This window comes from Acanthopagrus latus, chromosome 11 (genome assembly GCF_904848185.1).
Source record: "Acanthopagrus latus isolate v.2019 chromosome 11, fAcaLat1.1, whole genome shotgun sequence".
Taxonomy (NCBI): domain Eukaryota; kingdom Metazoa; phylum Chordata; class Actinopteri; order Spariformes; family Sparidae; genus Acanthopagrus; species Acanthopagrus latus.
The window spans coordinates 3,634,466-3,660,618 of record NC_051049.1 but is presented as its reverse complement, the minus strand read 5'-3'; the positions used below and the strand labels follow the sequence as shown (position 1 = coordinate 3,660,618).

Below are 26,153 nucleotides of genomic sequence, written 5' to 3'. Positions count from 1 at the left end.
GACAGGGACAAAACTGATTCAGTTCCTTAAAAGAAAGAAAATCACGTCAAAAGTATTATCATAAAACTTTATTAATATGTAAGAAATGAGGATACATACAATAATACTGATGAAAGAATCAGATCTTACTGCCAATTAAATCATTAAAATCCCAAAACAATGCATGGCATCTGCAGAATACAAGGTAGGCATTTGTATTCTTTGGTAATCAATGTAATTGAGAACAAATTATTCCTCTAATTTCTAAAAGTTAAATAAACAAAACACGAATGAGAAATTGAACACGGGGTAGTGTAGCTGCGATAGAGAATACGAGGCTCCAGAGCAGCAGGAGCAGTTGTGTCTGTGCTCTGATGGGGCAGCGCAGGAACAGCACTGTTGAGCTGGTGTGATGATGATGATTAGGAAAATTTAGCTGCTTGTGGAGGAGGTCCCAGGAAGCCTCCAGCCTGTTTTGTTGCAGCTCTGGAGGGTGCGAGACCGAGCATCTTCTGGATGTTCTGGAGAAAAGACACAAAACACTTTTTGGTTTTGGCTTTTTCATGGGTATTTTTTGAAACAGGAAGAATATCTTTTTTGAAGAAGACAGAAATAGAAAGTGCCTCGACCTAAAGAACAGAAGGGCTGTGAACTACTGGGTATATTAATGATGTGATTAAAGGTGCAATGTTTAAGTATTTACTACCTCACTGTTTTTATCTACTCAACACCAGGCTGATGGAAAGCTGGGAGAGGTTACGTAGTCCATAGTGTTGCAGGTGTGTGCTAATGCTTTTAGCTTAAAATCTAGAATGAGGATTTGGCTTTAAAAAGAGTGTAACTAATGTCTGTTGAAGTCAATTTGGGAACTCAGTGCTTCTCAGACTTACACCGGATGAGCCGCATGGAACCATAATGTTTTTCCTTTTTTACATCTTAAATCAAGTCCCCAGCCACTTCAGTTGTGTAGGAGAATGCTGCAATGCTGTGTTGCTGTGAAGCTCATTGTGTGGACAAAATTGTAAATTAGCATGCCGACAAACTGTAGTATTAGCTCTCAAAAACACTCTGATTCCCAAGCCATACATCTGTCCAGTGATCTACAGTAAAAGGAATCCCCCCATTTCAGATGTAAAGCCATTGTGTTGAGGTTACCTGTCTGATGGACATGGTGCAGAGGATGTAGAGGAAGATAAAGGAGCAGTCTGTAAAATCCTCGCCCAGCAGGTTGCGGTGGGACAGCCCCTGGATGTAGGACAGCGGCACAAACGGCAGCTTGGCCACTACTCTTCCGTCAAAGCTGAACAAAAATGAGACAACAGTGTGAGAGCAAATATACACACAGATACATCTGTATTGCTTTTTATTGTGTGTTGTGTATTGTGTCTGGGTGTCCCTGCTCAGGCAGCTGCCCCCGTGACCCGGCCCCGGATAAGTGGAAGAAAATGGATAGATGGATGGATGCTTCTTATTCAGTTTTGTTGATCGCAAACTAAAACTGACTTTTGTTCTCAGTCTCACAGACATCAGCACACAAGTCATCTTTCATGTAGTTTGACTTTTCAATGAAAAGGTGAACTTACATGGAGTTGAACATGCCCATCAAAGCTGTAAAGCAGAAGCCGATGGCAAACATGGACTTCATGCGCACCTACAAACAAATAGGATTAAACATGAAATTCGATTACATTTGACTCACACAGTCGAACCTCACAGTACTTTTTCATATTAATGATGTTAAGGTTTACTTACGCCTGTTAATACCTAATTTCACATGAGAGTATATTAACAGACTTTTATCTAGGCTTTAACAAAATATCTCTCACCATCGACAAGTCCCTGTTGTTGTTCTTCAGTTTCTCTTCTTGTCTTTCTGTAATACATTCAGAAACATAAATCACTGATCAGTGAACAGTGACAAGTGTGAGGAGGAGGTCTGTTCATGAGTGTGTCGAGCTTCTTACCAATTTTCTTCTTCTGCTGGCGTCCTGCAGATTCTGTGATGGTTTCCTTTTTCTTCTCAACTGATATCAAACAAGAAAACACACAATGTATTAAACAGTACAAAGACAAACATTCAACAGAAGCACTAGTCGAGGTTCAAGTATGAACCACTTACGTTTTTTGCTTTGTTTTTCCACTTCAGCCTTTAGCCTCTTGTACTTTTCAGTGCGATACACTAAAACCCAGGTAATACCTGAGCAGAGACAGGAGAGAAGAGGTTTGTTTGTAAATGTAAAAAAAACTGCTGGACCAGTGCTACTATGATGTAACATACTGTATATTGTGAGATTATATAAATTTGTCTGATTTATTTTTTCTCAGGACCTTATTAGATCAGTAAACAGCACTTTTCATGCTGATCAATACATTCATATTTCCAAGAAAAAATACAGTTATATTCACTGTATCACACACTCCTGGAGCAACATTGTTAACATTGTTTCATAAAGCAGTTTCCTCAGTCAGATAATAAGTTGCACTGAATTGCATTTGAAACATCAAATGCACAAGACAATTATCTAATTTAAAAATTGTAAGACATATTGTTAGTGTTGTTATCTGGAATTCCTGTGCATCAAGGAGTTTTACTCAGCCATGCAAAGGTCATGCAGTTCCCAATTTAAACTGACTTTCAAGCAGGGGGAGGATTAAAAAAAGTTGACTGAATTTCAAAACAACATAACTCAACAAAACCAAGTGTAAAAATCACTTTGGGAAGCACAAACCAATGAGAAGAAGAGTCTAAACCCAACTAACAAAGTCATATGAATTTATTTGAACAATCAAACAATTAAAACAATGACTACAACTTTACTCCTCTAATTACACTGGCTCAATGCAGAGGCGCGATTTTTCCCAGAGGGGATGAACAAAGCATGATTTAAACTTGCATTAAGACTTTTATTGAGTTACTATTTTTTACCGGAAGTTGTATTTCTTGCGCTGAATGACATTAGCAAGCATTAGCTTGGTTAGCTAATTTCACTCGCTGCCCGTACTCGACAGCATCAAAATGAACATTTAATAAACATTACAGTATAAACATGGCACTGTTTCTCCGCAATGTAACCCGGAGATGTGTGAAAATAAATCGTAATAATGATTTTCTCAGCCGATAGTAAAACACCTCCTTGCTCGAGCAGCCTGTCAGCAGGATTTCACTCACCTTCGGCTAACAGCGCTGTACAAACGGAGATGAACACAATCAGAATCGTATCGGCGAACATGGTGCTCATGGTGGTCGCGTCCCGTTGACCCGAACCGCAGTGACAAAATATAATGATTAATTCGTGCTAGAGATTAAACCCCGAGCACATTACACGGATCACTCTCAGCCTCGTAAGGCTAGGTCAGCATTCGTGAGGAGGTGTGGGAACTACTTCCGGTTCACCACCGGCCTGAGCAGGAAGTTGGGACACTCATACGGCACAATACAACTCTTCCATTTAAAAACTACTGATTTTAATATAATTAATACTGCGTCATAGAAATTCTTTTTTTACATGCCGAGATTGAGGTGTAAGGTCGAGTATTGTGTTTTATTATATTCCGCATTGCTAATTATTACCTTCTCGTTCAATATCTAAAATAAAATGAGGAGAAAAAATTTGGTGGTCTGAGAAATAATTACTTACTTTTTTTAAAGATAAAGAAAACTAGGCTAATTCTGCTCATTAAACAAACACGTTATCAGTATTTTGTAGTATAAAAAATATCACTATCTTATAATACAGCCATGAGGTTCACCTGAAAATATCAGAATAATATCGTGAAATAATTTCATCTCAGAGAGAGCAAAGCTAGTCCGTTGTTTTAGCTAGTAGCCTAAAGTCTTCAGATAAAAGTAAAAACATGTACCTCTTAGTTAATAACAAACATCAAGCAGTAGCCAGCAAGTGCTTAGCTTAGCTTAGTTTAGCTCATACTTGAAAGCAGGGCTGGTCAAAATGCAAAATGGACCCAATAAAAACCTCTTAAACTCAATAATTTATATGCCATGTCTTGTTTAATTTGTCCAAAAAAGTGAACTTTTATATTCCGTATTTCTAGTTTTGTCTTTTGTTTTATTTCATTTTTCAAAGGACAACAAAAACTGAGCTAATTCTACTCTTGAAATGCACATATATCAAACATGTTATCAGTATTCTGTGGTATAGATAAATACCACTATCTTATAATGTAGCCATGAAGTTCAACTAAAGTTTATTTAAAAAAAAAAAACAAAAACAAAATGATAAAAAAAAATGTAAAAAAATCTTTGTCTTAGTCATCATCCTCATCATCCTCAGCAGCAGCAGCAGCATCATCAGATGGGAGGAGCGCACACACAGTGCAGACAGCGCCGGTGTGTCAGAGGGCCGCGCCGCGCTGCAGATGAAGCATGCCGGCCGACAGCGAGACAAAGCCAGGTGACCAAGCCGAAAATGAGAGCCATGACCGGCAGCCATTCCTCATCGGCGTGGCTGGAGGGACAGCCAGCGGAAAGGTTGGTGTCTATATTTAGTATTATATCAGAGGATTTTTTTTTTATTATTATTATTTCTCGACGTTTAGACGTATTAGTCTTTATGTGTGAGCCGACACAGATGGATAAAATGCGGTTTTTTTTTTCAGGGAAATTAAGTGATGACGTGTTTTATTCTTCTATGAGTCTTATTTATCTCAGTTTGATTAGTCAGACAGACTGTGTTGCTTGGTTGTGGTGTAGGCCGCCCTGTGGTGCATACTAAAGCAGGATAACATGTGCATTGTCTCTGAGAGCCTCTTCAAAGTACATTTAAACTGAAGGACTTCCATATATCCATATTAAGATGTCACTGTTATTGATGTTCAGGGGACATAAAGGCTGGCAGTGAGACCTCAGTTAATCAGCATCAGCTGTACAGGGTCTGCTTTAAACTCATGCTGAAAACCAGACAGACACACAAACAAATACATTTACAGACCTTTTAAAGCTCAATAAACTCCCCAACTGATCAGAATCTGGCTCTTATATCAAGGTATGATGCTGTCAACAGAAGATGTATTTATAAATATACAATATTTAGTGTGACAGATGTGTGGATTTGTGTTCTTTGTGACACACAGCTGATGTAACCCCCGTCTGCCTGCGTGTCACTCTTGATTTTCCATTTCACCTCGTTTCTCAGGCTGCCTCACTGGCATCAGCGCCACGAGAGACCAAGACATCTGCATCATCGCCCTCTGTTCTGCAGCGTTTCTGCAGGTTTTCACAGGGCGTCAAAAAAGTGTTGTTAGATCAGAAACCCGGCACATCCGTTTTAGGTTTTTCTCTCTGCAGGGTAAAGGTCATCGTCAGGATGCACAGCCCCTCGAGGCGAAATCAAAGTCTGTTTTTATTCTTTTTATATCTTGTGACAGATTTGGTTTTCGAGATGTCACAGAGGCTGCAGAGTAACTCGGGCAGTCCTGCCTCCAGGCTGCAGTGTGTGACAGAAAGATGTAACAGTTTTAAACCGAGAAGTAGGTGGTTAAATGTTTGTCTTCGCTGGTCATGCAGGTGATAGCAGGTCGGTGTTAAAGGTGATTACATCAGCAGAAGTTAGGTTGTGGTTCAGCAGACGGTTGTTTTTGTGGGTGTTGACTTCCTGGTACTACTACACTTGGTTCCCACAGGAGTAACTGCTCACAACACCACCTGTTCTCTCACACATAATCCAAACAGGGAGTTAACATGTGACTGTCCATGAACGCATCTCTCTGCCGGGTTCAGTTATGAATCCAAGTTCGCAGCTTTCAATACTTTTTTCAACCAGCAGATCAGAATGTAAATGAAAACTCACGTCTGGGTTTGTTTTTAACAGAGATGAGCAAAGTATTTTAACACACTGCTTGTTTTCTTCTCCTTCTTTTGCGTCTGAAGTCGTCGGTGTGCAACAAGATCATGGAGCTGCTGGGCCAGAACGAGATCGACCACCACCAGCGCCAAGTTGCCATCCTCAGCCAGGACTGCTTCTACAGGGTCCTCACGCCGGAGCAGAAGGCCAAGGCGCTCAAGGGCCAGTTTAACTTTGACCACCCAGGTACGTAAAGTCTGCAGGCCTCAAAACCTGCTGTGTGAGGATCTTGGTGTGAGGTTTGCCTGATGATATCTGAACTGATCTGTGCTCTTTCCTTTCTGCACAGATGCATTTGACAACGACCTCATAATCGCAACTCTGTGGGACATCAAGGAGGGGAAAACGGTGCACATCCCTGTTTACGACTTTGTTTCCCATTCCAGGTGAACACACAGACGACAGTAAAGGCGTGTCTTTGCATGTTTCAGTCCACGCTCTATTAAAGATGTCTGCAGTGCATCGTGATGCTGCAGCAACATTAACTTTTAAAAGCAGACATAATGTCCACCGTGTGGGATTAATTACGCTACCTTTTTTCTTATGCAAATTGATTTTCATAGCTTAATGGAAACTGATGGCCGGCTACATGGCAGGAAAATCTCTGGAACATGATCATTAGAAATACAAAGTATATGTAAATTGTAGTAAATGGACTAAAACATGCAAAAGTGCTGGAACAATGAAACAATGTCGACACTTAAAGCTTTTCATTCGTGTGAAACTGCAACTTTTTAAAGAAGAAATAACACATTTCCTCATACAAAGGAAAAATTCAATACACTGACAGTATTGCACCGAAAGGGCAGCGAATGTCATGACACTTGAGAAAGATAAAAAAAATAACATTACTGAGTCAGTTGTGACCACAATGGCTGCTCTTCATGAAATGTAACATGTGCCTCCTTTAAGTGTTTTCATATCGAATGTCTTTGTTTTCACGGTAGGAAGGAGGAGTCTGTGACAGTGTACCCTGCTGATGTGGTGCTCTTCGAGGGCATCCTGATGTTCTATTCTCAGGAGATCCGAGACCTTTTCCAAATGAAGCTGTTTGTGGACACCGACGCAGATACACGACTCTCCCGAAGAGGTGAGATGCACAAGTGACTAGAGAAATCCCAAACACACGAGGGCAGTCTGACATTTTTGAGAAGATTGATACCACTCATGTCTGAAGGGCAAGTGTGAGGCTACTGCCAGCAGGTGCTTAGCTTAGTTTAGCTTAGCTTAGCTTAGTCCAAAGATTGAAAGCAGGGCTGGTCAATACGCAGCTTTAAAAGTGACACATTGTGCTATTTTACGTGTGAACCCTGGTGTCATCTTCCTGCAGTGCTGCGTGACATAAGTGAACGTGGTCGTGACTTGGAAAGCGTCCTAGCACAGTACATTACTTTTGTCAAGCCTGCGTTTGAGGAGTTCTGTCTGCCGGTAAGCGCTTTTCTACAAGTGACACTACTCCGATCAGTTTGCATGCTCGTGTCCCTGAGCCTCGACTCATCACCAAATCTTTCCTCCTTTTTTTAATCGCTGCTGTTTAGACGAAGAAATACGCAGACGTGATCATACCGAGAGGAGCCGACAACCTTGGTGAGTATTTGTTTTCAATTTCTTCAACACCATCTCACAGTTACATCGAGTCTCCAAACTGCAAAAACACAAACATTGAACGCTAGTCTAAACAGCGTTATCATGGAGGACACAGCTGTGTTTGTTGTTGTTCTCGAGCTGGGAATTGTTCTCTCCAAACTGAGGAAGCCAGAGCCTCCTGCTGGGGGACCGAAACAGATTTGTCTGTTGATTTGAGAAATTGTCTTTAAACTGTCCAAAACAAACTGCTGAAGAGAAAACTGATCTGTAGATGCTGTCGCTGAGCATGTTGAAGCAGGACACCTGCTCTGAACCAGCTCAAGGCTTAGACAGCAACAACACCAAGCATCTGATTACACTTTACTACACACACTTCATCATAAACTGATCAAACTACAAGTTGTAAAGCAGCATTTTGGATCTGTCGCGTGAGTCTCTGTGTTCGGTGTGATGACGTTCAATGTCCCCGCCAACCACTGTAGTCTCATTTAACCTCCTTTTTTAAAGGTTCTTATTTCCTCCTCTGTTCCGTTTACGCAGTGGAGACTGTACTGCCAAGGGTGTACGTGTGTACTCTTGCCAAAGCAATATCATTTTGTTCCGGTCAGCCAGATTTCTTGTTAACTTCTCACATTGTGCAACAAGGACCTTCCGATCGACGAATGACTTGAATGTGGCGATGCTAACCATGTTAACAAAGTCTACCTCAGTTTAGCATGCTAGCATTTGCTAAGTGGCACACAAAGTTCCACAGAGGCAGATGGAAATGTCGTAATAGTTTTGCAGGTATTTTGTCATTAAACAAACGTGTTGGACACATTTGGGTCGATAGCAGCACCCGGTGAAAAGTGAGAGGATTAACAGATTCAGCAGGATTCCCTCTTTGACGACAATGAATGTATAAAAGCTTTTCAAAATATTTCCGTCCGAACCAAAGTCGGTAGACCGTCAGAACAAAATTTGCCACCTACTCCTCTAACCGTCTGGTCGAAGAGGGATTTTGTCTGCTGTGGGGGGAAAATAATATATGTTGTTACTGTATTTGTAGAACGCTAGCAACATATTATTGCATCATTTTGTTATCATAAGACTGTGAATAGTTTTTGTTTTTTAAATTCTGGTTCACATTTCACAAACAGAGCCAGAAAATGTTGTGTCTTCCTTCCATCTTTGTTTGGGTCAGGAAAAAGAACTGCTGCTGGGAAAATAGGTCTAAAATTGTTTTGTTTTTTTTTCTTTATCATGCAGCAGATGGAGTATTTTTTCACACAGATTTTTGGAAGAGTCTTTAATGAATCGCCTAAAAAATTTTCACAGCAAAACAACATTACGTCATTTTCCTAAACAACTGAAGGAGCAAAATAAAGTATAATAAATAAATAAAAACAAAGGCTCATGTGGTGAAGTCCAAGTCTTTGAAGAGATGTCATATATATCCTTTTTTTTTTTTTTTTTAGCACTAACCACACAGTCTCTTTGTCTCTCTCTACAGTTGCCATTAATCTCATAGTTCAACACATCCAGGATATCCTAACGGGCGGTTTGACCAAACGGCTGAACGGATGGTTCAACGGTTACGGGACGACGAAGAAGCAGCCGAACATGGAGTCCAGCAGTCGGCCTCACTGAGCGCAGCGCTGCCCTGACGAGAGGACGGCGGGCTCGCCTGGTCGTGCTGAATGTGCTCTACGCGGCTGCTAACGAGGCAGGAAAATCAAAAGGCCGACTTTTGATGTGATTCTGCTCGGACTGAGGAAGTTTAATAAGAAGGGGGAACCAGTCGTTTGTGGAGCTGGTTTAAAGCTGTTCAGTTAATATTTTCCTCTTTTTGCTTATGTACTGTATGAGGTTGAACAGGGAGAAATACACCGGGGCTCACTCGTAGTTTCATTTTTCAAACTGCTGCTTGCCTTTACCACAGCACCGAGGAGGAGAGATGAGCTAAAAAAGCAGCTATGGTGTCTAAAAAAAAATAAATAAAAATAAAAACTTGTTGAGCCTTTAACCTTACAATAAATGCAGTGTAGCTACACGCTGTGAATGGCAAGGCCTTAGCCCATCACACCACAGTTAAAAGGGCAAACCGTCCGACGAGGCGACTAACCTTCATCAATGCAACTCCACGTCTTTTATTCAAGCTCCATTTTGACTTGTAGATTCTGACGTTTGTGTAAAGTTTGCCCCGGCATCCACTCGCTTTTTCTTGTGTGACTCCACCAACCTGAATTAGTTATTAGTCAAACTAAACAACCGATCCCCACCTCAGCCTGTCTGATGTATGATGACATCGCCAAAGATAATAATCTGTATCGTCTGTGTGGACGAATTGTGTCAAAGTTGTTTATGTTCATGTGATAACTGACATTAACTCATTAGAGGTGAGAGCAGTTTAATTTGTTGTTATACTGAATTACCACCAAGTATTATTTTTATTTGATTACCCAGAAACTTGAATTTTTTGGATGCACATGTATGCAGGTTTCTTTTAAAGTTGAACCTTCACACTGAAAACAGTGTTAAAATGCTTTGAAAATGTCCTGAATTACAAAGACAAAACCCCCAAATGTAAATGTGTTCTGTAAGTGTTTCATGGAGTTTTGTTCATGTGTACATTTTTTCTTACGATAAATTTCTCAGGTACTCTTCGTTTGGTTTGAGTTCACACATCTGTCGCTTCTTGCAGTTTGATTTGAAGAAAGAAATATCTCTACATATGCATTCCTGGTTCAGTCATCATCTAATCAATGTTCTGTTTTATTTGATTTGTAGAAAACATTCTGCATCTCACTTGCTTTTAAAGTTTACACATACTGTGGAGTGGTGTAGTAGCAATCAGGGCTGCAGAGGGCTAATGGAGCCTGTATGTAGTGCATGTAATGTTACAGATCCAGAGCTGCGTCCCACATCCACAACACTACAGGCTGATTCTAAACAGGACTGCAGTTTGTACTGAAGTGTGTTCACACTGGAAACGTGGGGAAATAAAGTTATCAAAATGTCAGTGTGTGCACTAATGAGAGAGAAACCTTGAGTTTTCTATGTGCTGTTGATGGACACCATTCTCCCACAAATGCACAAAGGAAATGAAGGAGCTGCTAATTGGGAAAAATAAAGAGCGACACAGTTCTTGCATCGTGGAAATGACGACTTAAAGGAACAATTCACCCAAATTAATGAACAATCCGTCATTATCTCCTCACTGAAGCAGATGGGAACTCCCTGCAGCTTGTCTCGCTTAATCCTCGTCTCATGAAGCCCAGAGATCCCAAACTGAGACGTCTCCGAACGCCGCCGAGCTTCTGCACCCGCTTCAGTTTGGATGTGCGTTACAGACAAGAGGGGGGTGTAAATAATCTGACTGGGATCTCTGAGCTTCAAGAGAAGTGGATTACACCAGACAAGTTGTATGGAGCTATTTCTACGTTTGTTTTCTGTCCTCATCTACGTCCGTGGTTTAGGGGAACACTGCGATGCCACTTTGCTGTGAAGGTCCAGAAATGTTTTGTGGACTCCGACGCTTCACCTGACTTTTTTTTTTATTATTGGATGAACTGTTGCTTTAAGTCGACGTTTGACGGTGCAAGACCCATGATTCCCTGGTGTTATAAAGCAGTAACATATTGATTGACTGTGTATCTCCACCACAAACAGTTTACTGATTGCAGCTACTATTTTTCTAGGGAACACAGCTTATAGAAAGCACACACATGAAAATAACACTCTGCAGTCTTTTTTGGTGGAAACACTCATAATTCATCACAGATTGGTCATTAACAAACGACAAATACTGACAGTGACACTCAGTATAAACAGGAGCTACAGACGCCCAGTGAGTCCACATCCTGTCAGGTCAGAGCGCCATAACTGTCTGAAGAGCTCGTCCCACCCGAGCGGCAGCCTGACGACACTCCTGAGTGTGAGGGATGTAAAAAAAAAAAAGGCACTGCCTTGTTTACGTGACGCCACCTTGGCACCACGTCACTCCCTGACGCCCGAGCTCTGACCGAAGAGGCCGTGGTACAGTTCGCTGCGGGCCTCGTCGCTCATGGAGCTGTGGTCGACGGGGGCCATGAAGTTGACCAGCTTGCTGTGGATGTGGAACCGGACTTTGCGGCCCTTGCTGGCTTTGGTGTCCACCTTCTTCTTGATCTTGCTGCGCAGCTTCTGGATGGCCAGCCACTGCCGGCCCATGGCCACCTGGTCGTTGGGGTCCGACGCGCTCGTCTTGCGCTCGATCAGCTCCCTGAGGAGCTGGTGGTAGAAGTCGTCGTCGTCGAATATGTCCTCGTCGAGATCCTTCAGGTGTGCGTTTGCCTTCAGCTGCTGTCCCGCCTCCTCTCCGTCTGCGAAGGTCTCGGAGACGACAGCCGGAGCTTCTTTCTTCCCCAGGACTCTGAACTCTGAGCGCCTGGTCTGGGTTCGACGTACCAGCCTCTCGTTGTCCATCAGAACCTGCTCCACCTGTGTCAGTATGTTTCTGTCAAACGCTCCGAAGCCCTTGTTTCCTTTCCCCATAGTCAGTCTGGTTTTGTCGTGCCACTTCTGCAGCGTGGCGTCTCGATACGGCTGGAAGGCAGCGAACCGTTTGGCCATGAAGTCCGGATACTCTGCCATCTCCAGCTTTCTTTTGGGCGCTCCGAACTCCTTCGCTGACACCTCTTCGTCCCCATTCTCGTCGCTGTTTATCTCCTCGTCCTCGTCCGCCGCCGCTCCCAGAGCGATGGTCCTCGTGTCCGGGTTCTGGCACAGCAGCTGATCGTGCAGCTCCAGCAGGGATCGCTGGAGAGCCTTCAGGGCTTTGTGGGCGTTCTTCAGCTCCCCCGCCAGCTCGGCGCCACCCCTCCTCTTGAACTCTGGGAACGTCTGCGGCTGTGGGAGCTGGTTGGCGATCATCAGGGCTTTCTGGATTTTGATCCGACCCTCCAGCAGCTGGTCGTACAGGGCCAGCTGGTTCTTCACGGACTTCCCTTTCTCCACCTCCTCGTCTACTTTGTCTTGAGAGAACGTGCGGACGGTTTCCTCATCTGCTTCCATCTCCTCGTCGTTGTCGTCATCATCATCAGAGCCCTCATCTTCATCGCTGCCTTCACTGTCCTCACCTTCATAATCGTCGTCCTCACTCACTCCCAGGTCGTCCATGCCGTCTGTCAGCTTGCAGAAGTCCACTCCCTGAGGAAAGGTCAGGTCAGCACCTTTCATCTTGGATAGCAGCTCACCATCTCGCTCTGCATCACTACCCTCCTCCTCCTCCTCCTCCTCCTCCTCATCATCATCATCAGCCTCTTCATCCTCCTCTTCACCTTCCATGCTACCATCCTCCTCCTCCTCCTCATCATCATCATCAGATCCCTCAATCTCCATCAGGAGCTGTTTCCGAGAGACCTTCTTCCCCACGTACCGTCTGTCCGTCTCTGACAGCAGGACTGTGTTGTGCTTCCGCAGAGCGCTGGTGCCGACCCCATCTTCCTCCTCTTCCTCTTCCTCGAATCCTTCGATCACTCTCGCTTTCGTGGCCTCATCTTCATCACCGTCCTCTGGATCAGCGAACTTCGGTAAAGGATTCAGCAAATCCTCGAGCTCCTGAGAAAACGAGCCTGCCATGGAGAGACGTTTACAACGACCACACGTGTGCGTCTGTCGCCGGGACCGAACCTCAGTGCGGGGAGTGATGACGTCAATAAAGTGCGACGACCTTAATCCGACCAATCAGATGTATTCCCTGAGTACTGTCTCTCAGGCACAACCTGTTCTCAAACTGCACATGAGGAGTTGATGTTATACAAATTTACTGATAACTAACTGATCGATTCATATATAAATCTTAAATAATATATATTATTTCATGGGAACGCAATACAAGTTTTATGTATAGAACCCTTACTCATTTAAATATATTACTTATATAGTAACTTGTTTATTTATTACTTTACCATTATTTATTACTTTTGTATTCCTTTTTCACTTTGTTTTACTACTGTTGCACGACAATTTCCCTCGGGATAAATAAAGTTTTCTTGAATCTTGAATCTTGAATATCCAATTTTAAAATAAAGTATCAATGCACAGGAATTAAATGCAATGTGACTATTACTCACTGATAACACGTATCTATTTAATATGGAATATTTATTAAAAAACAAGATGACACTTTTTGTGATCGGCAACAAAAATTTTATCTCTTAATAATAATAAAAAAATAATTAAAAATTAGCCCGAAAGTCAAAGGTGCACTATTTAGCTTTGGAAAACATATTCACTCAGAACTCAGAAAACTGTATGTTTGTTTTTGTTTTTATTATTTCCATAACTGAATAAACAAGGTGGTCCCTAAAACACTGTTTGAAGCCACACATTTTACATAAGTAAAACAGTATGAAATTGTGTTCGTTAAGGTCAGTTTATTTATTCAGTCATGGAAAAAAGAGAGAGTTTGTTGATTTAGTTTATTTGGCCAGAAGAAAAAGTCAATAAAGATGTTTCTCGTCTGATTGAAATTTATCCCTCAAAAGTAAATATTGCACTTTAACTGATTAAATACAGCATTACAATAAATAGAGGGACATATCTGGTACAAAGTATATAAATGAAAGCCAGATGAGTTTCAGGAAAGGTACGTCATCAGTACAGGCAGGACTCACCTGACAGACAAACCTCGGGGCACAAATCCTTTCCAATTTCAAAGTGCCTCTCTGCGCATGCGTACGTGAGTGGCGAGGCTCCAGGCTACTCTTGCTAGCTGAGTGTTGTTCGGCGGTCCGCACCAGAAAGAGACTTTTCTGGAGAGTAAAGATGTCAACAAGTGACTTCTATTTGAGATATTATGTGGGCCACAAAGGAAAGTTTGGACACGAGTTCCTGGAATTTGAATTCAGACCTGACGGTGAGTTGAATTTGGCGGTAAATTAGCAGTCGTGTTAGCTTCCCTTAGTTTGAGCTAACGTCGTTAGCTACCCGGCAGTAGCGCTAGCTAGGCCGCAGCGGACTCTTAACGGGCTGCTAGCGCCAAATCCCTCTCTTTGGGTTATTAACGTCTTTATAAACAATAAAAGCGAATGTTTAGACCGTGAACCGCAAGATACATTTATTATAAAATGTTTACACGTGTTGAATAATTTCCTTCCGAGTGTTTAAGCGCCATGTGACCTGCAGGGATGGGAACAAAACTCACGCAGGTTTTGTTAGAAGGTGGTGTTAAAAGTTTCTGATGTTTCCTTGAAAACAAAACTGTTGTGTTTTCTTTCAGGTAAACTGAGGTACGCCAACAACAGCAACTACAAGAATGACGTCATGATCAGGAAAGAGGTAATTGATTAAAAACACGTCACTGTTGGAGGACATGTACTTCTGATCAATGGCAGCACATGCTTGCTGGGGCTCTGTGGTAGTTTGGGTACAATGATAAATGTGTTATTTTACCACATGAAGGCACGTATAGCACAAGACCAATATATCGATCCAAATTCAAAGAGATAAATAATGTAGTAGTGTTTTGGCCTTTACTGTCCATGGCTGTAGTATTGTTTGTAAATGAGGAGTGAAAGACATTTTCTTTGTCACTGCAGCAAAGTACATAACACTAACATCATACTGTGACATTAAGATGATACATCTAGAGGATGCTGTATTAAAAGCAACATACATGTAAGGTACAGCTCTGAACTTGTACAAAGTGTAACTCTGTGTGTCCTGATCCAGGCGTACGTACACAAGAGTGTGATGGAGGAGCTGAAGAGGATCATTGACGACAGCGAGATCACAAAGGAAGATGATGCACTGTGGCCGCCTCCGGACAGAGTCGGCAGACAGGTTTGTGACACCCAAAATATTTCTGTCCACCAATATTTATCTCTACTATTATCTCTGCATTGACACATTTTTTTTTTCAATGAATCTGTTTTGTCCTGTTTTTCACAGGAACTGGAGATTGTCATTGGAGACGAGCACATTTCATTCACAACTTCCAAAATTGGCTCCTTGATTGACGTCAACCAGTCAAAGTAAGTACTTCATGCAGTTTTTGAAACCCCTTGCAGAAAATAATGCTGAAATGAGAAACTTTGTAATTCATCAAGAAAATGCCTGACAAATAGTGATCTTTATTCACATCTGGAGCATGACCATATCCAGTGTCCTTTATTTGCCAGTATGGCTGTGAAATGGATCTTAAAATTCACCCTGAATTGTTAAATTTACCTTGTTGAAACTTTGTATTGTGTTTCAGGGACCCTGAAGGTCTTCGGGTGTTCTACTACCTGGTGCAAGACCTGAAATGTCTCGTCTTCAGTCTCATCGGCCTACACTTCAAGATCAAGCCGATCTAAGAGTGGATTTGTCTTGTTTTAATTGCTTTAGCTGATGTTTTTGTTGTTGTACTACCGCATTTGTACATTTGCTTTTGGTGGAACTGTTTTTTATTTTAAATAAAGGGGTAAAAAGAACTTCCTGTCATTACTTGTATACATTTCATTGCATGTATCCTTTGCTGCTCAACAAAGGGTTAACTTTTGATTCTGTAATGTCTGTTCTTTATAACATTCTTGTGACTAGAAATAGTTTTTCATCCAATAGCAGTTGGAGATGTTGCAACACAAACACTTCAGAAATAATGCAGCGAATATTTAAATTAAGTTTTATTTCAAAAGACATTCAACCACATCAATAAGGCTGTAAATTGACAAACTTGTAGTTATTAGTGAGGTTATTACAGTGAAGATCAGTAAATGCTCTTAAATTCACATTGTGATAAGGCACAGAGTCTGATCTTTAATCCAGACACCTTCTGAAAAGCCCGACTTCATAAATAACACGACCAGCATTCCCGATCTTGGCTGTCACTGTTACGTAGAACTAAAACAGAGCTAACAGTCACATTAGGCTACAGTACAATGCTGTCAGAGTGGATGTGGCTGGAGAATTTCTGGAAGGCCGGTGTTTCAAGTATCTGATGCTCAGTGTGGTTTTCATGATGTGTCCTCAGTAAAACTGACTTGTTTCATTTGTACAGTAATCTCCAATAGCTTTCCCCTAACCATGTCAGTCTTAAAAAACATGTATACTTAATCGCAGTGATTCGCTATTTTCCTTCTAAGGTTTATAAAATATATTAGTCATCTCACTCTCTGCATGTTTACCAAGAGAAGTTAATCAACAGTTTGAAAGCTGAGAATGATGGATCGTTTTTTTTTTTTTGTCTTTCGTGACAAACACGTTTCTTAGCTGACTGGTTTTCCCTCCAGGACGGTGAAAATGTCCTCTAAAGACTTGTGGACACACTGCAGGAACTCGTGGACGTTGCGAGCCGGGTAGCTGGACACGTTGCAGCCGATCCAGTCGTCATGGACGCCGTAGCCGACGCCAAACCCGTCGGGCACCACTGGGGCGAAGCCGCCGAGGCTCACGGCCGGACTGGTGAGGGTGCTGGTGGAGAGGATGTTGTGGTTGATGGCAGCGTAGGCGGGATCTGTGTACAGGCTGTGCAGAGCCTGGCCCTTTGAGTTGGCCAGGTATCGCATGGCAAACAGGTGACGATCGAAACCTTGTCCTGGTGGGAGGAATAAAAGGAGTGGTCAGTACAACAGGTCAGGGTGTGTGTGTGTGTGTTTGAGACCAGTTCAATCATTTCATCATGTCTTCCTGCTACAGGAGTTGTTTCAAGCTTGTGCACACAAGACAGTCATTATCTTAGTATTATATTACATACCAGGTAATAACTTGTACAAACATAGTTTTCACGTGTATACAAAGTTAAAACACATTTAATTTAGAACTTTATAGGCTCACTGTTCCCCATGTAATAAACACTTATAATCAGCAGTAGTAGGTTGCAGGTGTAGTGTGTTTTGAATGTGTCTTCTTTTACATCAATTGGAACAGACATCGTCTCATGTTAATAAATAACCAAAGCATGTTGGAAGATGAACAGAGGGGAGGGGAATCTTACTGTGACTGCACAGAAAAAAAAGTAGACAATCTTTTCAGAAACTAACCCCCCAAAAATATCTGTAGGTGTGGGCCATATGTTGTGATTATATCATCAGAGATATTAGACTGTATGTAGTCTTAACTTAAGTGTTGTCTTTTTATCTTATATTATCAATATTGGCCATAAGGACCAGGTTTTATCAGTTATCCTGTTGGCTGAAAAGAAAAAAAAGTATCTTGCAGCCCTAATTGTAATCATGCAGACATGTTGTATACACACCCATAGCTGCTTCCCTGGTGAGCTGCCCGTGATACTTGGAGCACTCAGCGAGCATGGCCTTCAGCTCATCCACGCTGTGTTGGCCGGGCTGGTGAACAAATGCTTGCGAACATTTTTGTGTGTGTATGGTGGCGGGCCGGATGGTCTCTGTGCGGCCGTGCTTGAATGCAGCGGTGCTGCAGGACTCGTACGTGGCTACAGTCTGCCCATACTGCCTCAGGTAGCCCATCTGAAAAGCCAGCTGGGCGATGGCATCCGGACTCAACTTGCTCTTCTTTAACTGCTCCTTCCCGCCTTTCTTGAACTCCATGGCATCGATGGTGAGTTTGGATACAGCTGAATCAAAGTTCTCCTTGGCTTTTTTGATGCCGTTCTCCAGCTCGCCGTCCAGGTTGAACTGCAGCCTACGCACAGCGGAGGCTGAGTCCACAGCAGCGGCAGCAGAGCCCGGGTGGACCAGCGGCTGCTCTGTCGTGTCTTTGAACACCTCATTCTGAAAGCGGAGCACTGCCACACCGTCGCCCCAGGAGTGCTCGAAATTGATGGCCGCTTGTCCGTCTTTGGCCAGAATGATGCTGAAGGACTTGTCGTACCACCTGTTGCAGCCGTCGCCGTGCAGCATGTTGTGGGAGATGTGAATATGGTCCTTCATATTTTCGTCGTCAAGACAGAGACAGAAAAGAGCGCTGTCAACAATCCTTAAATCCTCAGTGTTTCCGGCTGCTACCAGCCGTTCCCTCAGGCCGGCCCACACATCCCTGTTCTCACTGGTCAGGACCCCGAGAGGAAGGGCAGGTGCCGGTGTCGTGTCAGACAAAATGTGCTTCAGGTGGGACTGGATCTCTGCAGGCTGCGCCAGATTCCCATCCTTGTCTATAACATCAAACACGTACATGTTGCCTCTCTTCATGACGAGCAGATGCCTCCCTTTCTCATCGGTGAAGAGCTCATCTCGCCCTTGCTTGGGAATCCGAGTTGAGTTGAAGAGGCGGAAGTACTGAGACATGTCGAGGGGGTAAGCGTTCACCATGTAAGCTCCGTACCAGGACAGGGAGGACGGGACCCAGCGGATGAACTTTTTGAAGCCGTCTGTGTCGCTCTTTGCAGGGTTGAGGTGGAAAACCTCTGGCTCCAGCAGTCCAGCTCGCAGTGTTTTCATGAAGCGCACTGCCGAACACACAATGTTGGTGGCCCGCACCAGCTGGTCGTTGTACTCTGTCTTTGGGTCGGGGTTGAAGGACATGAAGGGGTTGAAGTTCAGCACCACAGAGTCGCGAGCGGAGAGATACATGTCGAACCAGGGTCCTGAGAGAAAAGAAGTTATTCAGACTCGTCAGTGTTTGTTTGCATCTGAGCTGCTCAGTCTCAGGTGGGTGTTTGTCAGAGTGGGAGACTCACCTGAGATGTAGCTTGTGTGCTTATTGTTTTTGTCCTGAGCCACCAGTTCCTCATGCAGCTGTTTCCCCACACCATTCAGGAAGTCCTGTGCAAGTTTCTCTGTAGTTCTTTGGATACAGAATAAACAGGATTGCAGGTGATGATTTAAATAGTTAGTACAAACATTTACTGCGATCGGCCAATCAGCAAATAAGATCAAATCAACGGATGCCACCAGCCAATGTTTTTCTGATGTGTCTCTCTTGTATCTGTGAGGCTTTATACATACTGAAAAAGTCATTAAATTACATTGAATAAGAAGTTGAATTGTGGTCTTTCAAAAAATGTAATGAAGGGCAGGATGATTAGATCTAGGGATTGACTGTTTTTCTTTATAGGGCAGATACAGATTAATAATCACATAGAGCATTAATTGATATAATAAATAATTGATTAGAAAAGTTTGCATAACCAGAGATGGAATGTAACTTACTAAAGTTTACTCAAGTACAATTTTGAGATACTTTTTTAAAATTTTATTTTCAGCAACATTACACTTTCTCTCCAGTGCATTTATTGGATGACTTTAGTTACTAGTTAGCTTGCAGAATCAGATTATTCCATGCTGACAGGCTATTAGGCATAGCTTGTAGCCAATCAGGTACTATTGTGGGCAGGACAGATTGGTGACTACAGACAGACAAATATTGCTGCATCAGAGCCAAAGTATTTTTAAATTCATTGATTTTATCAGCAGTTTGACACAAAAAACGCCAACACCTGATGGCTCAGACAATCAGCCCAGCCTTCAGTGTTCCCTGTTCAGAACATTTTCATATTCTTAATTCAGAATTTGAAATTAGAACAGTACATTTGTTATTTAAAGGTTTACATTTCTGTGAAACTTGCCTGAACTGGTCATCATCCAACAGAGGCCTCTGGGCAGCTAAATACCTTCTGATAGTATCCTCCAGTTTGGGTACAGGAAGCCTAAAGCATGTAAAAAACAGTAATACAATCAATCAATAAGAAAGTTTTGGTTCTCAACAGTCCAGTAAATGTTATATTGCCAGGAGATATCAGTCATGTCTCGGCCCTCTAGCGGTCGTTGATCTGAAGTCAATGGTGCACTTTCACCTACATTCATCTCAAAGCTAACCGGGTCACCTTCTTTAACTCACTGCACCCACCTGACATGTGTAAGGCAGTTTACAGTCACATTAACGCAACGTTAGGGTGAATTAAACCACATGTTAGCTTGAAGAGAAAAAAATCTAATAAAGATGTACTCCAGCTTCGGCTCCTTACCTGGGTAAACTCTTCTGGTAGTGCATGGACGGAACAACACTGCGGTGCAGATACTCTCCTGGAGACCCTCCGTGGCTGCTGTAGCGTCTCTTATCGATGCTCAGAGCAGCGCTGCTTAAACTGATTAGGTTTCCAGATTTCCTCAGAGAGGCGACGCACTGCGCTGAGAGCAGACTGGCCATGGTGCGAGCTAGCAAAGCCGAAGCTCACCGGTTAAAGCTGATGGAAGGAAGGCGAAAAAAAGAGAGACATCCGCGTCTCAGCTGTCACTGTTGTACACACAGCAGCTAGCTAACGTTAGCGGCTGGCTAGCATTTAGCAGCTAGCATTAGCCGACGTGCTCGTTCCTGAATCACTTTGACACTGAACAAACACAAACGTGTGACTCGGACAGAGAGATCGACCTCCGACTCGTCACGAAAACACAGTTTAACTCAAACGTTTGAGCACAAAATGAATAAGAAAAAAGGACCGAAGTGACAACAGGAAGTCCAACCGGCAAAACCTGTCACGTGACTCAAACGCTCTTCTTCTGTGGTTCCAGAGCAGGGTGGTCTTCGGTGACGTAGGAGGCAGACCAGGAAGAACTCGTTCCTCTGTGCTGACGTCACGGACACCAGAACTGTTCAATAAAATAAATATTATTGATTTGTTTAAAAGCCTTAAGAAAAAAAAAAATAAACTTAATGAATTCACGTGAACATAAGATTTAAAACATTTTATTTTCAAACGAAGAACTAGTTAGAGCCCCGAGTTTCGCTTCCTCGGAATGAAAACTTTAAACTGCAGCCACAGATCTGAGAGCAAACAGAAACACGACTCATTAAACTTTGGATTTCATTCTTCTCTTGAGTTGACTCAAAATCGGTGACAGTTTTGTGTTTGTCTTGCAGCGATGAGCTCTGGACGTGTTCATGGTTTGTTTATGCAGCTGTCATGTGAGTAATTTTGAAGACATCAGGTAGCCGATACCTGGAAGCGATGTGCAGTCTTTAGCTGTCTGTAGAGTCACCCTTAGGAGCGGCTGGTGTCCAGAGCTGTGTGAGAGGTTACCTGGTTACCTGGTTACTTGGGCACACCTGCATTGTGACGCTCTGCTGCCACCTGCTGGCGTCACCAGGTTACCAACGACTCCACCAGTCGTCCACATTAAACTGTGCTTATAAACCAGTGGTATGAAGCTCCCTGTGGCTCCAGAGGAAGCTGCGTGTCATCTGACAAGTTAGGTCCAGCAATAACAGCTCAGTGACTAAGTTGCATTGTGGGTAATGTAGGCAGCAAGTTTCAAAAAGGAAGAAGAGCGTGTTGAATAAAAAAAAAGTGATATCTCTGGTTCTGCTGCATCATTTTGTTTTTTGTATCACTTGTTTTAAAACAGTTCATAATGATTCCAACAGTGTTTGACCAGTGGACTGCTTTTAAGGAATTATTTTCCCCCTAATAATAATTATTAAAATCACTCAAATTAAATACAAACTTGTCAGGAAATTATTCTGATATATATCCAAAACAAACAACCGGAAGAAGTTTTTTTTAAAGGTACGTTTATCATATTTATTAGTAATTTGTACAACTGAGACATCTTAACAAACTTTATATGAATACAATTGGTTACATCTGGCAATAATTTTCAGGTTATACATCAAATAACTGTTACATCATCAATACTCTAAATATAACTGCAGAACAAATGTTGCATAAAGGGTGTCATGTTCTTATACAAACTTCAGATACAGCACAGGAGTACAGTGAACACCATCAAGGACAAAATGGATTTAATTAATCGTGTAATTTGAATTTCATTAATGACAGGTGAACATGCGGATGTTGTTTAAAGGACCATTGCAGTGTTGTTGACTGATTCAGCTGCTTCATTAAACTGTTGAGAGATCTTCAGCGCAAATGTGCAAGTTTCAATCAGCCTTTGTCTCCCTTTAACTTAGCTATGTTCTAACAACTTGCTAGCTTGTTGTTGGAACGTGTTTTGAGTAAGTTATCGCTGCCTTGATTTACATGTTTTCTTTCCACCTTTTCCTTTTTCCATGTTAATTTAAATTCTGGGTAAAACGATCGTCCATATTTATGCGGTCGTCTATGAAGATGCACTGGAAGCAAACAACATCATCTGTTCTACGTCTTGCTGGATTCCACAAATCTATAAGTTTTACTAATGTGTACGAACGTAATCAGATTAATGAGCCTGAACAGATTTTTCTGTTGTTATTTTCTGGTTTACAGCCACTGCCCTATGGCTCTTGTAGGTTCTCCAGAAACTCCTCTAATTCATCCGCCCGTTTCCTAAATGTGTCTTTAATCTTTCCCAGAACTTTGATGCTGTTCTCACTAAAGTTTGATTTGTACGGTATCTCTGCCGCCATCATGTGATACTGTATTGACCCTGGACGATCCCTTCGATCAAAGTATAGATAGTTTGCAAACCTGTTGTAAACCATCTGTTTGTCTGCCGGTTCCAGATCACTCTCCAGCAGCTCCTGGTAAATCTGCTCAGCTTTACCCTGGCTGTGATTTGACCTTGTGTGTATGTTTGCGAGGTCTATTCTCTTCACAAGAGAAGACTGAGTGTAAAGAGGAATCAGCTCCTCATGGAGATGGATCGCTCTGTCTATCATGCTTTGATTTGGGAAACTGCCCCTGGAAGTAATGATCCATTTGTATAAGAGTGCAACACAGCTCTTGAGAAAACGCACATCTGGATGACGTCTCAGAGCCTCTTCTGCCAGATCAATGGCCTCATCAACAGAAACATATTCAAAGTAAACCCACAGCAAAGGTTTCAAACCGCTGTAGCTGCTGACTGGATTCTTCAGAATCTTCTGAGCTAACTCTCGAGCTTCATCTTCAACTTCTTCTTTCATCATTGTTTTAGCGTTCTGCTCAAGGTAGCGAACAGCGAGGTACAAGTTCTCTGGATCTTCTTCCTTTGCAATTCTCATTTTCTCCAACATGTCAGCATCCAGTCCTGTGTACACTGACGTTAAGATACTATACAGCACTAAGAAGTGGCTGGTTTTCCACTCCACCATGTCCGGCTGCATCCTGATGGCTCTCTGGAAGTAATCTGCAGCCAGCTGCTTCTTGTCTGTGCTGAACTTCATCAGGGTCCAGGCTTTCTCAGCGTAGATCTCTGGATGGAGCTCGTCCTGGGATGGAGATGGGTATTTATTCATCAGGGCGTCGACCTTTGACAGGTAAGCCTGACTCTCTGCTTGTTCTCCCAGGTGGTGGTGCAGCCAAGCCAGGTTCCCGTAGTTCACCACTAACCAGGGACCCTCGTCTGAGTCTGCTCTTCTTGTCTGGCAGAAGGCCTCTGCAGCCTTGTTGAACAAACTCTGGGCATCTTCAGCGAACCCCAGCTTGTATTGAACGAACCCCCGCAGGTTGTAAACGTGACCCAGCCAGCTGTTTCCCTCCTCGGTGCCGATGTCCTCCAGCTTGTCCCTGAGACGGAAGAGTTCGGACCTGCTGGGGTCCAGATCCCAGGTGAAGTGGCACTGCAGGGCCTCCAGTTTGGACTCCAGTGATGTTTGACTGATGGAGAATAAAAATAACAAATATTAAAACAACTATAATATGTGTGGATTTCCTGTTCAAGTCATGTGGACAGAATGAAGGCAGGACAAACAAGTGGTGTTAGGACTACAATTAAATAAACTGCAAGGAAATGCGGCAGGAAACAATGTAGGAGGAGAGAAAGGGAGGGACGAAAAAAGGGAACGAGGGGCATCGAATGGACCGGAACAAAATAAGGAAGGAGATAAAGAAGGAGCATTAAATAGAGAGCAAGCAGATACGAATGAGAGGAAAGTAAGACTAAAGAAGAACATCATTATAATGTTAATAAAAAAACAAAACAACAAAAACATAATTAAATATTTATGCTCATTATTTTTTACAAGCCTGTGAAATGCTGAAGCCACTCACCTCATCATTCAGCTGTTTTCTCCACACAGTTGTTCTCTTTCACTTGATTTTAGGCTGACTTTGGCTCCTGAAGCTTCTTTGGGTTTGCTGACACGATGTGAGTGATATCCAACTTCTGTTTAGCAGGAAATTATGTGAAGTTGTTGCACTGATGAACCTGTTTGGACTTGTTTTTAAACAGTTACTTGTGGTTTCCCTCCTCCAATTAGGATCATGAGGCATCCTGACGTTCATTTCCCAGTAACTGAAACCTACAGCCACCCATCTGTCTGTCATCCCTTACAAACATGCTTTCAGCTGAATTTTTATGGATCTGTTTCGTTTTCTTGGTTTATACTGACAAGCAGGCTATGAGGCATAATATACAGCGTTTGTTTCTGGGCATCTATAATCTGTGGATAGATAGTTGGATGTACTTTAATGCTTTGTACTTGTACTCTATTTTTTGATTGAGATATTATGAAACAATTAACTAGTAGTTTGCTGAAGGTGAACTTTATGTTACAGCCATTAATGTGACCCTGAAATCCCTGTTTCTCAGCTGTTACTTTCAAGTCATATTGTAGTTTATGATGTGTAGAAAACAAGCAATAAATGTCATGTGAATCGGATGACGTTTGTCTGACTTCCTGTGTCCAGTGGGTGTTGGTTCAGGCAGACGCTCTCTACATGTGTGAGCAGTTTGGTGTAGATGGGAAAGTGTATGTTGGAGTTATAAGGACTTCATGGTGAGGCTCCAAAATTGACAGTCACACCCACCAGGGATAACAAAAGGCAGAAGATTTTGATAACTTTTCATCTTCAGGTGTGTGGTGTTAAATCTGTAGGAGGAGTTCGCTGGGGAAATGACGACAATTGGCGGCAAAATCTCAACTGTGAATCAAAATGGGAGACATCCTGTTGGCCCAGAGAGTTTTTTGTGGTCATGATACATATGCATACTGAATGTTGTGCATATATGTGCATGTAGGTGGCGGGGCTTCAAGCTTGAAATCTTCCAGGGGGCGCTGTGGAGCCATCTTGTCACTGAAAAGGCCCAGACCCTGGCAGATGTCAGTGTTCGTAACTTTGGTGTGTGTAGGAGTTTGTCCAGAAGTACAAAATGGGAAAAGCCATTGGGGGTTGTGGTATCAAGTTAAAGTACTCATAAATTTGAACCTAAGTGCCAAATTTGGTAAGTCTGTGAACGTCCCGAAGTCCTCTAAGCTGTGTCGGCAAAATGAAAATCAACACACACCATTCAAGATTGCCGACTTCCTAATCCTCAACAATTAATTCTGGGCTATATATTGATGAGACCTATGAGTCCCCTGGCCACGCCCACAACCTATCATGTTTCCTGCCAGTACCGCACATTCATGGGATTGGCATCAAAACAAACCATTCATCTGGTTCAGAAAAAAGAGAAACTCGATTAAGAAAAACGCTCACAGGATAAAGGTAAGGTTTGTTTTCATGATGTGGGTGGAGGGGGAGCTGATGCCGAATCTGTAGCTAGCTTAAGATTTAGCTTTAGGAAAGGGAAAATATAAAATGTATGTGTCACATGTGAATGCCATCAGACTGACTGACTGAAGTGACACATGTTCTGGTGAATTATAGCAGGTCCAGTGTGTTGGCATTACATTTGGGAGGGAGGATGTGCTGTCAGGCAGAAGTCTGTCATGTCTGCTGTATCCTCGTCCAGTGGAGCTGCTGTTCTGTCACAGACCTCCACTGCTGTTAAATATTTTTCATGTAACATTACTTTGGTATTATTTTAGTGTGTCCTCAGTTTGTAGGTCTCTAATGTGAAGTTTGCTAAACAACACTAATACATATTGTGGATTATTATGGACTATTGTGGCAGTGGATTGTTAACTCTGAGCTAGTTGCATCTTTCTTTACCACATTTTTAG

General features: G+C 42.6%; 6 protein-coding genes across 6 annotated transcripts; 2 read left to right on the top strand and 4 right to left on the bottom strand.

Moving 5' to 3' along the window:
* Positions 1-53: 53 nt before the first annotated feature.
* Positions 54-3,375, bottom strand: tmco1 (transmembrane and coiled-coil domains 1). The gene is made up of 7 exons (XM_037114634.1): positions 3,149-3,375; positions 2,099-2,176; positions 1,944-2,003; positions 1,806-1,852; positions 1,563-1,630; positions 1,135-1,279; positions 54-500 (listed from the first exon to the last, which is right to left on the bottom strand). The coding sequence occupies exons 1-7, from the start codon at positions 3,216-3,218 to the stop codon at positions 402-404; spliced, it is 567 nt and encodes a 188-aa protein (XP_036970529.1). The 5' UTR covers positions 3,219-3,375; the 3' UTR covers positions 54-401.
* Positions 3,376-4,259: 884 nt separating this feature from the next.
* uck2a (uridine-cytidine kinase 2a) lies at positions 4,260-10,072 on the top strand. Its single transcript, XM_037114632.1, has 7 exons — positions 4,260-4,468; positions 5,867-6,026; positions 6,130-6,226; positions 6,788-6,930; positions 7,171-7,268; positions 7,379-7,427; positions 8,920-10,072. Exons 1-7 carry the CDS (start codon positions 4,364-4,366, stop codon positions 9,054-9,056), a joined length of 789 nt encoding a protein of 262 aa, XP_036970527.1. The 5' UTR covers positions 4,260-4,363; the 3' UTR covers positions 9,057-10,072.
* A 383-nt stretch (positions 10,073-10,455) lies between these two features.
* Positions 10,456-13,108, bottom strand: aatf (apoptosis antagonizing transcription factor). The gene has a single exon (XM_037114631.1). The coding sequence runs from the start codon at positions 13,026-13,028 to the stop codon at positions 11,406-11,408; it is 1,623 nt and encodes a 540-aa protein (XP_036970526.1). The 5' UTR covers positions 13,029-13,108; the 3' UTR covers positions 10,456-11,405.
* Positions 13,109-14,105: 997 nt separating this feature from the next.
* On the top strand, positions 14,106-15,865 carry magoh (mago homolog, exon junction complex subunit). Its single transcript, XM_037115232.1, has 5 exons — positions 14,106-14,307; positions 14,671-14,729; positions 15,123-15,233; positions 15,342-15,424; positions 15,649-15,865. The coding sequence occupies exons 1-5, from the start codon at positions 14,217-14,219 to the stop codon at positions 15,746-15,748; spliced, it is 444 nt and encodes a 147-aa protein (XP_036971127.1). The 5' UTR covers positions 14,106-14,216; the 3' UTR covers positions 15,749-15,865.
* Positions 15,866-16,036: 171 nt separating this feature from the next.
* Positions 16,037-20,870, bottom strand: cpt2 (carnitine palmitoyltransferase 2). Its single transcript, XM_037115231.1, has 5 exons — positions 20,314-20,870; positions 19,915-19,995; positions 19,027-19,133; positions 17,629-18,933; positions 16,037-16,968 (listed from the first exon to the last, which is right to left on the bottom strand). The coding sequence occupies exons 1-5, from the start codon at positions 20,493-20,495 to the stop codon at positions 16,640-16,642; spliced, it is 2,004 nt and encodes a 667-aa protein (XP_036971126.1). The 5' UTR covers positions 20,496-20,870; the 3' UTR covers positions 16,037-16,639.
* A 1,163-nt stretch (positions 20,871-22,033) lies between these two features.
* Positions 22,034-24,386, bottom strand: LOC119028775 (interferon-induced protein with tetratricopeptide repeats 2-like). Its single transcript, XM_037115035.1, has 2 exons — positions 24,256-24,386; positions 22,034-23,862 (listed from the first exon to the last, which is right to left on the bottom strand). Exons 1-2 carry the CDS (start codon positions 24,261-24,263, stop codon positions 22,560-22,562), a joined length of 1,311 nt encoding a protein of 436 aa, XP_036970930.1. The 5' UTR covers positions 24,264-24,386; the 3' UTR covers positions 22,034-22,559.
* Positions 24,387-26,153: the final 1,767 nt, after the last annotated feature.

What these genes read in the sequence shown, in the direction of transcription:
- tmco1 (XM_037114634.1), bottom strand. Translation starts at nt 3,218, where the DNA reads ATGAGCACCATGTTCGCCGATACGATTCTGATTGTGTTCATCTCCGTT. An exon ending in GGAAAAACAAAGCAAAAAAC is followed by an intron (nt 2,004 to 2,098) that starts GTAAGTGGTTCA and finishes GTTTGATATCAG; the next exon opens with TTGAGAAGAAAAAGGAAACC. An exon ending in ATGGGCATGTTCAACTCCAT is followed by an intron (nt 1,280 to 1,562) that starts GTAAGTTCACCT and finishes ATTTTTGTTCAG; the next exon opens with CTTTGACGGAAGAGTAGTGG.
- uck2a (XM_037114632.1), top strand. Translation starts at nt 4,364, where the DNA reads ATGCCGGCCGACAGCGAGACAAAGCCAGGTGACCAAGCCGAAAATGAG. An exon ending in GACTTTGTTTCCCATTCCAG is followed by an intron (nt 6,227 to 6,787) that starts GTGAACACACAG and finishes TTTTCACGGTAG; the next exon opens with GAAGGAGGAGTCTGTGACAG. An exon ending in GAGAGGAGCCGACAACCTTG is followed by an intron (nt 7,428 to 8,919) that starts GTGAGTATTTGT and finishes CTCTCTCTACAG; the next exon opens with TTGCCATTAATCTCATAGTT.
- aatf (XM_037114631.1), bottom strand. Translation starts at nt 13,028, where the DNA reads ATGGCAGGCTCGTTTTCTCAGGAGCTCGAGGATTTGCTGAATCCTTTA.
- magoh (XM_037115232.1), top strand. Translation starts at nt 14,217, where the DNA reads ATGTCAACAAGTGACTTCTATTTGAGATATTATGTGGGCCACAAAGGA. An exon ending in ATTTGAATTCAGACCTGACG is followed by an intron (nt 14,308 to 14,670) that starts GTGAGTTGAATT and finishes GTTTTCTTTCAG; the next exon opens with GTAAACTGAGGTACGCCAAC. An exon ending in ATTGACGTCAACCAGTCAAA is followed by an intron (nt 15,425 to 15,648) that starts GTAAGTACTTCA and finishes ATTGTGTTTCAG; the next exon opens with GGACCCTGAAGGTCTTCGGG.
- cpt2 (XM_037115231.1), bottom strand. Translation starts at nt 20,495, where the DNA reads ATGGCCAGTCTGCTCTCAGCGCAGTGCGTCGCCTCTCTGAGGAAATCT. An exon ending in TACCAGAAGAGTTTACCCAG is followed by an intron (nt 19,996 to 20,313) that starts GTAAGGAGCCGA and finishes TACATGCTTTAG; the next exon opens with GCTTCCTGTACCCAAACTGG. An exon ending in GCACACAAGCTACATCTCAG is followed by an intron (nt 18,934 to 19,026) that starts GTGAGTCTCCCA and finishes CTTTTCTCTCAG; the next exon opens with GACCCTGGTTCGACATGTAT.